At 29.9% G+C, this 11,017-nt stretch overlaps 1 protein-coding gene across 1 annotated transcript; it reads left to right on the forward strand.

Annotated features, from left to right (window-relative positions):
* Positions 1–7,450: 7,450 nt before the first annotated feature.
* Positions 7,451–10,188, forward strand: LOC124932188 (pentatricopeptide repeat-containing protein At5g16860). The gene has a single exon (XM_047472804.1). It carries the CDS (start codon positions 7,487–7,489, stop codon positions 10,049–10,051), a length of 2,565 nt encoding a protein of 854 aa, XP_047328760.1. The 5' UTR covers positions 7,451–7,486; the 3' UTR covers positions 10,052–10,188.
* Positions 10,189–11,017: the final 829 nt, after the last annotated feature.

Raw genomic sequence — 11,017 nt, forward strand, 5'->3', positions numbered from 1 at the left:
CTTACAATTAAAGATCATGTCCGGTTTGAATTATTTGAAAAGAAAAAGATATTATTTAATTTTTTTTTCATTTATTTTATTATTCAATTCATTAACTAAAATATGTTTTATTTTATAATTATATATTATTACTCTTTAAGACATTTAATTATTTTTTTTAACACAAATCATTACTTCATAAAAAAAAATCAAATTAAAAAAAAAAATAACAGTACAAACAAGACCTTGGTACAAGACAGAACATAAACTTTAGGTTACCATTTAGTGTCATAAGGATAGAAGTAGAACTCATGTCTTTAAATTGTCATATTTCTTTGTAATCAAATATTTTATAACAACTTACAATGATCATATTATGCTAATAATAATAACAATAACAATGACAATGGTTTCCTACTTTTAATGTCATTTTACTTTAATTCATTGTCAACTTACAACTTTAAGATGATGGGAAATTTGATGAGATGACACTGAAGATACCTAAATAGTAAAATGTGTCCGCGTTTAAAAAAAAACGTTTGTGACACTTTTATTTTTTTTGGACGAAATTACCCCGTTTCAAGACGTAATCGGCATTCGCGATATGCACCCGACATTCGCGAGACTATCCGGGCAATCGCGAGACGAAAAAAAAAATTATTTTGAAAAAAAAAAAAAACCGTCTCGCGAATGCCAGTTGCGTCTCGCGATTATGGAAGTCTTGCGACAGAGACAATTTCGTCAAAAAAAAATATAAAAGTGTCACTCGCATTTTTTTTTATGAGGGGAGTTAAAAAATTCAAATTGTCTAATCTTTAAGGCCATTTAGTCAAATTTCCCCTTAAGATCATGTTTTGAATTATTTGAAAAGAAAAAAATATATATTTTTTTATCATTTATTCTATTATTCAATTTATTAACTAAAATATATTTTATTTTATAATTATATATTATTACTCTTTAAGACATTTTTTTAAAAATTTAACACAAATCATTACTTCAGAAAAAAAAAATAACAGTACAAACAAGACCTTGGTACAAGACAACATAAACATTAGGTTACCATTTGTAAGGATAGAACTCAATGTCTTTAAATTGTCATATTTCTTTGTAATCAAATATTTTATAACAACTTACAATGATCATATTATGCCCCTCTCAAATAAATGGTCTTTGTTGTATCTTTATACATAATTTAGCCACAAGATTGCTTGTTGAAGTTTGGATTCTATTGTTGATTACAAATGTTGGTAATCTTTTTTAATGTTATTTTGAGTTGTATCTAGATAATTTGTGATAAATTACTACCATAGATGATGTTTTGTATTTTGAAAATGCAATTTATAAAATTGCATCCTATAAAAAAAAGAACAATATTTTAGTAAGAGTACTAAGATTCATGGTAAGTCACTTTCAATGCTTAATCAATTCAAAACTTGTTTTATATTCTGTTGCAATCTGAACATAATAATAATAATATAGCCTAATAGATCTGAACATAATAATAATATAGAAAAATAAAATATACCTAATAGAGAAGAAATTTGATTATAATTTGTAAAAAAATGACTTTCATTTGACTTTCAAATTTAATTCGGTATAAACTATAGCGTATAAATAAAATCAAATATATCTCAACGTATAGCAAATAAGTTGAATAATCTAAAATAAAAATAATAAAAAAAGTTATAACTAATAAATGTATCAAAATCACATTATGTATAAGAATAAACTGAATATTATTATAAATATATATGATTGTGTATAACAAATAAGCTGATTTTATATGTAGGCGTGATATAGTTTTATAGTTTATTTAGTTGCAATTTTTCGATTGGTATGATTTTTATAATAATAAGTATTAGTTAATTAGATTATTTTATAATTGGATATTAAAAAAATAAAATAAAGGTGTGGTGACAGATGTAAGTCTGATACCGTCAAATATTGTACAGCTTGTACCATTTGCCCACCACTTGTGCCGTAACATTATTTATAAATTAAAAAGATATTTTTATGTTTTAATAAAAAAATCATAACAATTGACAAAAACATATATGATAATAAGGACAGAATACTTAAATAATTCACATGAAAATAAATAATCAAATAAAATTGAAAATAAATAAAGAGAAATGAGATTCCTACAATCCTGTTGCAATTCGGATAGATTTAAATGATAGATGAATTATTTCAATTTTATTTGATTATTTAAATAATTTATAGTTCTCTCCCATGTATCTTCTTTCTATGATTAAATTAAAATTAATTTAACAACTAAAATATTATAAATATTTTTGATTAAATATTAAAAATACTTTACCAAACAATATTATAATCCAAATCTTTATACTTTATACACTAAATGGATCTGGTTATATGAAGGAGGATTCCATGAAGGCGACTGACTATTTGATGATCTCTATATTAATTAATATTCTGAATTTTTTTTTGTTTGTTAAAAGAAACAATACACCATTGGCACAGCTATTTAGGGTTTTTTTTATAGCACACCAACCAAACCACAAACCAACAACCAACTAAAAAGAAAAAGAAAGATGCTCTTACTTACCACAAGTTTTTAGAGATTATTTGAAAATCAATTATATTTTGAAACCCCATTTCTGATTTTGTTTGAATGTGGATCCAAATTTATTATATACACTTATGATTTTGTGGACCTTAAATTGGAATCAAATCATATAATGAACAAATAAAGATTATCATTTTGAACTATACTCTTTCCTCTGTTTGGTTAATTTGTTCTCTTGAGGTTAGAAACTTCCAATGTTGCTTCACAATTTGTAACATTTTCATTTGATAAACTCCAACCATCCTGCAATAGATAGACACAAAAGAAGACAATAAATGACCTCACTTAGCTATGGATACATGATTAAAAAACAATAAGAATCATTTAAAATATCAGGACACATACAAATAAAAAAAAGAATACAATCACGTTGCCCCAACATTTTATCGATTTCGTAAATTTTTAAGAAAAACGAATAATTCTTGTAAATCAAATTTTTATTATTAATTATTTAATTAATAAATATATATATAAATAAATTATTATATTTTTCTCTCCATTATATTAATATTTTATAAAAGTTTGGTATAAAGTAGTTATTATAATTATATATTTTATTTGGTAAAAGTTTATATTTAGGACAATTTTTGTAATTTTGTGGGTCACAAATATTTTATTTAAAGTGGGCCACAAATATTTTGTTTAAATTGACCATAATTATAAGGTATCCCTTATTACCATATTTCAAATTAGACATTTCTTTCTAACGAGATATTTTACTCTACAAAAATAATAGGAATGTTTCCTCAAATATACATGGATCTAAAAGTTATAGATTTTAATAACTCAAAAAAAAACTTACACTGAAAAACAATAAGGAAGAATGTCAATTTTATTTACAAAGTTGGAGCGAGGTATCAAATTTATTTATAAACTCGTAAAATTCTATTTTTGTTTATAAAGTTATTGAAGTGTCAAAATTAAAAAATAACGAAAGTCATCTATTATGGTTAGATTTGTATTCACCACGTATATATTTTTTAAGTTTTTTTTTTTTCATTTCAAACAAACCTAGACTTATTAAATAAATAAAATTATCTTGTCTTTTTTTACCACCTAACTTAGAGCTCGTTTGATGTAGGGTTATTAGGATTTTATCTAGATTTTGTCCAAATAACCATGTTTGACAAAATTAGGTAAAAAACCAGTTTTTATTTTTTTTTTTCCTTTTTAACTTTTTTTTTTTTTGTTTTCACTCCTTCTTTCTACTCTCTCCTCTAACTGAACTTATATATGTATTTAATAGTTATAATTAATAATACAATTAATTTCTATCCTTTTTTTTCTTCACCTCTCTCAATTTTTTTTTTTAAATTATTATAAATTTTTATTTAAAACAAGGTATATTTATAAATTAATTATTTTGATATTTAGATATATTAACTTTATTTTTAATATAAATTATTTATTTAAAATTTTATAATATAGTAGATTATAATTAGATTTAGATTGTGTTTTAAATTTTATTTAAGATAATTAATAAAAAAAATTAAAATGAAATAATTTTAGAATTTAATTTATATTAAAATAAATTAAAATGTAAATAAATATTATATATATATATATATTAAAATAAATTTTTATTAATATAAAATAAAATATTAAGTAGAATGTAATTTAAGTATTTATATAGATAAAGGACTTTCATTACTATATAAATAAAATTTTAAATGAATAATGATTTAAAGTTAATTTATATAAAAAAAAAATTGAATAATTTTTTTTATAAATATTAAATTTAAATGATATATATTTATAAATTAATGAAAATAAATTTTATAATATAATAAAATATTATAATATATATATATATATATATTATTTTTATTAATATAAAATAAAAGATTTAAGTAGGGGTAATTTGGGTATTTTAATTAATAAAAGGATTGATTTGATTTATGATGGGATTGTTGGATTTTGGGATAAAACCTGAGTTTTATCCCAAAAACCCAAAGATCAAACGAGCCCTTAGCTCCTCGCCACCGACCTCTTGATCAGCAACCCTCTTCACTAACAAAGTCGTAAGTAGATTTTCTGGGCCCTCTCGGTTCCAAAGTCACCTCACGAACATCACATTAGGGTTTGGTCGTGACGATTTAGTACAGTTACAAAAGGAGCATCCTCCTGTTTTGACCCGATACGTGAAAAGATGTCGACGAACTTGTTAATAAAGGGAAGAATGTTGTTTCCTGTGACAATGAAAATCAAGGGGCGGCCAGTTCTTCATTGACTTCGGGAAGGTTCAGCCAAAATATCTAGAACCGCAACTGCCACCAATTGTATCGGAAATATCTGAAACAGTTAGTTTATTATATGGATTCCACCGTTCTTAGTACTGGGCCCACCTCCTGTTGAGCCAAAGGATCCTAGAGCGACAATTGTGAAGAAGAAAAGGAAACACAATTCGAACATTGACATTGCCTCTCCAAGTTTAAATGCTGTAGAAGAACAGGGAGGGAGGAAGAAGAAGTTCGTTCGTGGCTAAAGATGAATTTGGGGAACAGGCGGTGGTTGAAGAGGAGAGAGGAGGCAGTCTCCGGTGAAATTTAACCGTGCAGAGAGGAAGGCGTTGGAGATATCGTCGGAAGGAACTGTGTCTGATGATTCTTGATTGTGACAGTTAGTTTAAAGTAGTTTATAATTTTCTTTTATTTTCTGTAGAAGATGGTTTAAACTCTTACTAATTTCTTGATTATAATGTGCAGCAACAATATGGTTGTAAGCAAAATATAATTATGTAACTTATCTGAATCTGAATATGTCTTTTACTGGATTTTATTTATTTTTATTTGATATGGAATTATATTTACATGCTTAATGATATTTAGGTGGTTACGGCTGTTGGCGAAGAGGGCGGGGACGGCAACGGCCGGTGAAGAGGGCGGCGACGGCAACAACGGCTGGTGAAGAGGGCGGCGACGGTGGTTGCCGGTGAAGATGTCGGCGAGGTAATTTAGATCGGTAAAAAAGACGAGATAATTTTATTTACTTATTTAATAAGTCTAGGTTTGTTTGAAATGAAAAAATAAATAACTTAAAAGAAATATATATACGTGGATACAAATCTAACCCTGTTAAATGAGAGATGAGATATGCTGTTCCAAAATTTATGTTCCTGTTAAATGAGAGATGAGATATGTTGTTCCAAAATTTATGTTCAAGTACCACATTTACAAAATTATGTAGGTTTTTTTTTCTCTCTTCATTACTTTTGATTTATTTTTTAAAATAATTAATCTGTGTGAATGTGGTACATAATAGAACATATTATTTGGAACAGTAGATTTGAACACGTTAAATGACTTCCGTTATCTTATTTATTTTTGACATATTTTAACAACTTTATAAATAAATTTGACACATCGTTCTAACTTTATAAATAAAATTGATATTCTTTCCCAAAACAATATGTATGAAAAGGTGATTTTTTTTTAATAACAGGTAGAAAAATAATTTTACTATTATTATTTTTAAAATAGTGTAATATATACATTGATTTTAATTATTTAAAAAATAGTCATTTATTGTAAAATATTATTTGAATATATTTAAACCAATTTAAGATATAAAAAATATTCATAAATTATAAAAACACTTAAACAACCTTATAAACAAATCTTCAAAAATAAATATTATCCCAACCATCTTAATCAAACAAACTTATAATAATGATTACATCTAGCAACTTGTTTGATACTATATTTTTTTAAAATTTTTTTTACCAAAATTTCAATAATTTTTTACATTATCAATCTTTCTCTCAATCAAATTTCACGTCCACTATTCAAGAACTCAAACATCATTTATCATTTATTGAGTACAAATCATAGTCCAACAAAAATTGAAGTAAATTATGAATAAAACGTGTTAATTAATGTGAGTTTTTTTTTTTTTTTCACAATGCAAAAGTATGTGTGTTGTAGATTTCACCTTCTTATGACACATACGACAATGACTTACAATAATACAATTTTTTTTATACAATTATTATTTATAAAATTTCACCGTAAATAACGTTTCATCCAAAAATAAGAATTTTTAATAAAATCTGACTTTCAAATATTCTCCCTACAAAAATCCTATAAAATTTCATATTTTTTCAACGCATAACGTTTTTTTAGACAAGAATGAAAAACACTCACCATAATGTTTAATCTTTTTAATAATGATCAAGCATTTCTACCTATATCAATGGAAACATGTTCATGATACGTTGTATCGCAGTCAGACTTTTAATACTAAATCAAATATGTCCAAAAAAATGATCAAAGATTCTTCTCCACAATAAATTTCGACTAATCACAAAAACTCTTCTAAATAAAATAAATTCTTCAACAAGACAAGAGTTACAACCGGTTGAAAATGATTATACATTTTAAGAAGCCAACTAGACCATCTTAATCATTAAACTTATTACTGGCTCTAATCTAAATATGTATACTTACAGCACCAAAAGAACATATTAAAAGAAACCAGATATCTACTTATTCACAAACTAAATAAATTATGACCTTGTTCGGTTATAGGTTTTTTTTAAAACCAAGAAAGAGAAAAAATGGATGATGGGTAATGATTTTGAGAATGTAATGATTAATTTTGGTAAAAAGATTTAAAGAGTATTAATATATATAAATAAAATATAAAATAATAATTTAAATTAGAAAGTATTTTAGTATTTTGGTTAATGAATTAAGTGATGTGATTGTTGAGAAGTGATTAATTGAAAAAATGATTTGATAAAAATTAAATTAAAAACTTGAAGACAACCAGTCCTAAATTTAACCTTATAAAGAGTGTCACATTGATTATTTCTAAAATACAATTGTAATTGAAAATGACAACTAAGTACACTTGTTTAATTATAAATGTAGGTATTTAACCCGGCTCAATTTGAATCTCTATTCTCCGCATAACATGTTTGCTTCTCCCCTACAGGGCAATCAACATTTCTGCAAATCCATCGATAAATTCTTCTCCGCATCACTATCACTCTTGAAATCATGCAAATCCCTCGCTCAAGTCCAGCTTCTCCATCAGCAGTTACTAGTCAGAGGCCTCGACGATGTCCGAACCACGGCAGAGATCGCCGCCGCATACATAGACGCGGATTCCCCCTCTTCCGCTTTATCTGCTCTCGAACGCATCCCGCCCAATCTTCCCGCCGTCTTCTGGTGGAATTCCCTCATTCGGAGGGACGTTCGTCATGGATCTCTCCACAACGTCCTCCATTTGTATCGTAGAATGCGCAGACTTGGCTGGAGTGCGGATGGCTACACTTATCCCTTTGTTCTTAAAGCTTGTGGAGAGCTCCCCTCCTTTACCTACGGTTCTTCGGTTCACGCCGTTTCTATTGTTGAAGGATTCGACTCCAATGTGTTCGTGTGCAACGCAATTATAACCATGTATGGTCGATGTGGCCCTCTGGATTATGCACGACAGGTGTTCGACGAATTAACTACTATAAGAATTGATGACTTAGTTTCCTGGAATTCAATTGGTGCTGTTTATCTTCAAAACGGTGATCCCAGGTCAGTACTTGATTTGTTTGCTAGGTTGAACTTGAACATGAACATCCTTTCTGATCAGTTTCGACCGGATGCTGTTAGTCTGGTTAATGCACTTCCGGCTTGTGCCTCAATTAGGAATTGTATGCAAGGTAAAGAAATCCATGCTTATGCAATGCGGAGTGGGCTAGTTGATGATGTATTTGTGGCTAATGCGATTCTAGATATGTATGCAAAGTGTAATCTAATGGATGAAGCAATGAAAGTTTTTCATAAAATAGATGAGAAGGATGTAGTGTCGTGGAATTCAATGGTGACTGGCTATTCTCAGATTGGTAGATGCGAAGAAGCTCTACGTTTGTTTGAGAAAATGCAGGATGAAGAAATCGAAACCGATGTTGTCACATGGAGTGCTGTAATTGCAGGTTATGCTCAAAGGGATCAAGGTTTCGAAGCGATCAATGTTTTTCGTCAAATGCAACTTTCAAAAACCGAACCAAATCCTGTTACACTCGTGTCTCTTCTATCGGGTTGTGCTGCAGTTGGAGCGTTGCGTCAAGGTAAGGAAACACATTGTTATGTAATCAAACGCATGTTTAAGTTATATGGTAACGATGGAGAGAGTTTGATGAAGGTGACTAATGGTCTGATAGATATGTACTCAAAATGCAAAAGTACAAATATTGCGCAATCCATGTTCGATTCCATCGAGCCACCGACCGATAGGAATGTCGTAACATGGACCGCGATAATAGGTGGTTATGCTCAACACGGCGACGCTAACCAGGCTTTGAATCTTTTCTCCTCCATGTTGAATAACGAAACGAATCCTATTCTTCCAAATCCTTTCACTATATCATGTGTTCTAATGGCTTGCGCTCGTTTATCTGCATTAAGATCGGGAAAACAAATCCATGCTCACATTATCCGTATTCAATATAGATCCGGTATAATGTATGCCGCCAATTGCCTTATCGACATGTACTCGAAATGTGGGGATGTGGACACCGCACGCAAGGTTTTCGACAATATGTCTCATCGAAACGATGTTTCGTGGACTTCGTTAATGACGGGATATGGTATGTTCGGTCGTGGTTTAGAGGCCCTAGAAGTCTTTGAGAATATGAGAAGAATCGACGGTATAGTAATAGATGATGTATCGTTCATCGTTGTTCTTTATGCGTGTAGTCATTCTGGTTTAGTCGAGGAGGGGATTCGCTACTTTAACAGAATGAAAGACGAATTCGGAGTCGTTCCGAAAGTCGAACACTATGCATGCATGGTCGACTTGTTGGGTCGTTCGGGTCGTTTCGACGAAGTTACGAAGATAATTGAAGAAATGCCTATGGAACCAAGTTCGGTTGTGTGGGTCGCGTTATTAAGCGCGTGTAGGACACACGGAAAAGTCGAACTCGGGGAATTCGCCGCGAATAAGTTGACGGATTTGAGACTCGAACACGACGGGTCGTATACGTTGCTATCGAATCTGTACGCGAATGTCGGCAGGTGGAAAGACGTCGCGAGGATTCGGTTATCGATGAAAAATGCGGGGATAAGGAAGAGACCGGGTTGTAGTTGGATTCAAGGGAAGAATGGGACGACTGCGAGCTTTTACGTTGGGGATAGATCACATCCGTTAGCTCGAGAGATTTACCAAGTGCTTGCGGATTTGATCGAACGTGTTAAGGTCTTAGGTTATGTTCCTCAGACGGACTTTGATTTGCACGATGTGGATGATGAGGAGAAGGGTAATCTTTTGTTTGAGCATAGCGAGAAACTCGCGCTTGCTTATGGGGTTATGACTTCGACTCCAGGGATGGCTATTAGAATCACGAAGAACTTGAGAGTTTGCGGGGATTGTCATATTGCTTTCTCGTATATCTCGAGGATTGTAGATCATGACATTATTTTGAGGGATTCTAGTCGTTTTCATCATTTCAAGGATGGATCTTGCTCATGCAAAGGGTATTGGTGATTGAGATTGATTTGCCATGGGGCTAATATTATCAATACTTTCCTTATTTGTGTGTTTGAACCCCAACTGTAGTATACATGATGAACAACTTTGGTTTTCAAAACAGATATGCAACAGCAGTAATTATTTATTCAGGTTCCACTTTATATACTAACTACTACACTTATGCAATCACTTGTTTAGAATATGATACATAAAACACCATGACACCTAAAAATTAATTGACTTTATTGAAAAAAAGTTTTTGTAACTTGATAGTCAGATGCCACATGACTCACATTTCTTTATCTCGAATGTGAGATGAGACGAGTAATCAAAATGGTATGCTCAACTATGTATAATATATTTAAAATTCTCGACTTAGACTAATTTTGACTTGTTTAGAGTCGCTACTCGATTTTTCTTCGTGAGAAATCGATAAATAAAAATAAGGCGTGTAAAAACGCACTCAAACGATTATAATCTTGGTTTGGTGCTTGATTACACATCAAAGAAGATATCGACGTTTCACGTGTTCACCCAAGTGGGTAGTCTTCTACAAACTTTAGACCATTTTAAAAATATTGTTTTTACACTTTGTTTATTTCTTCGATTATACAAACGTAGACATGTGTCTGACTTATATAATTATTCTAAAATTAAAGTGAGGAAAAATAGGCACATGTAAGCGGGAGCACACACATGATACCTGAAAATAAAAATAAAAATAAAAATGTTTGTTTTTCATCTGCTACAGTCTAACTTAGTGTTTGATTTTCATCTGCTACAGTGCTACCTACTTTTTATGTTATTTTTTTTTGGGTTAGTTGGCTAACCTTGAGCTAGGAACGTGATAATTGTTTATAGTCTATATGATTCCCAAAGGTAGTGTTATTCCTTACTTTCTAGATCTCCAAACACATGTAAAGAATATGTTCCAACTTTTATTCATCTTGTTTATTCATTTTTTAAATATTCAACAATATT

The sequence above is a fragment of the Impatiens glandulifera genome, chromosome 3, assembly GCF_907164915.1.
Source record: "Impatiens glandulifera chromosome 3, dImpGla2.1, whole genome shotgun sequence".
NCBI lineage: Eukaryota > Viridiplantae > Streptophyta > Magnoliopsida > Ericales > Balsaminaceae > Impatiens > Impatiens glandulifera.

Coding starts and splice junctions, on each gene's coding strand:
- LOC124932188 (XM_047472804.1), top strand. CDS start 7,487: ATGTTTGCTTCTCCCCTACAGGGCAATCAACATTTCTGCAAATCCATC.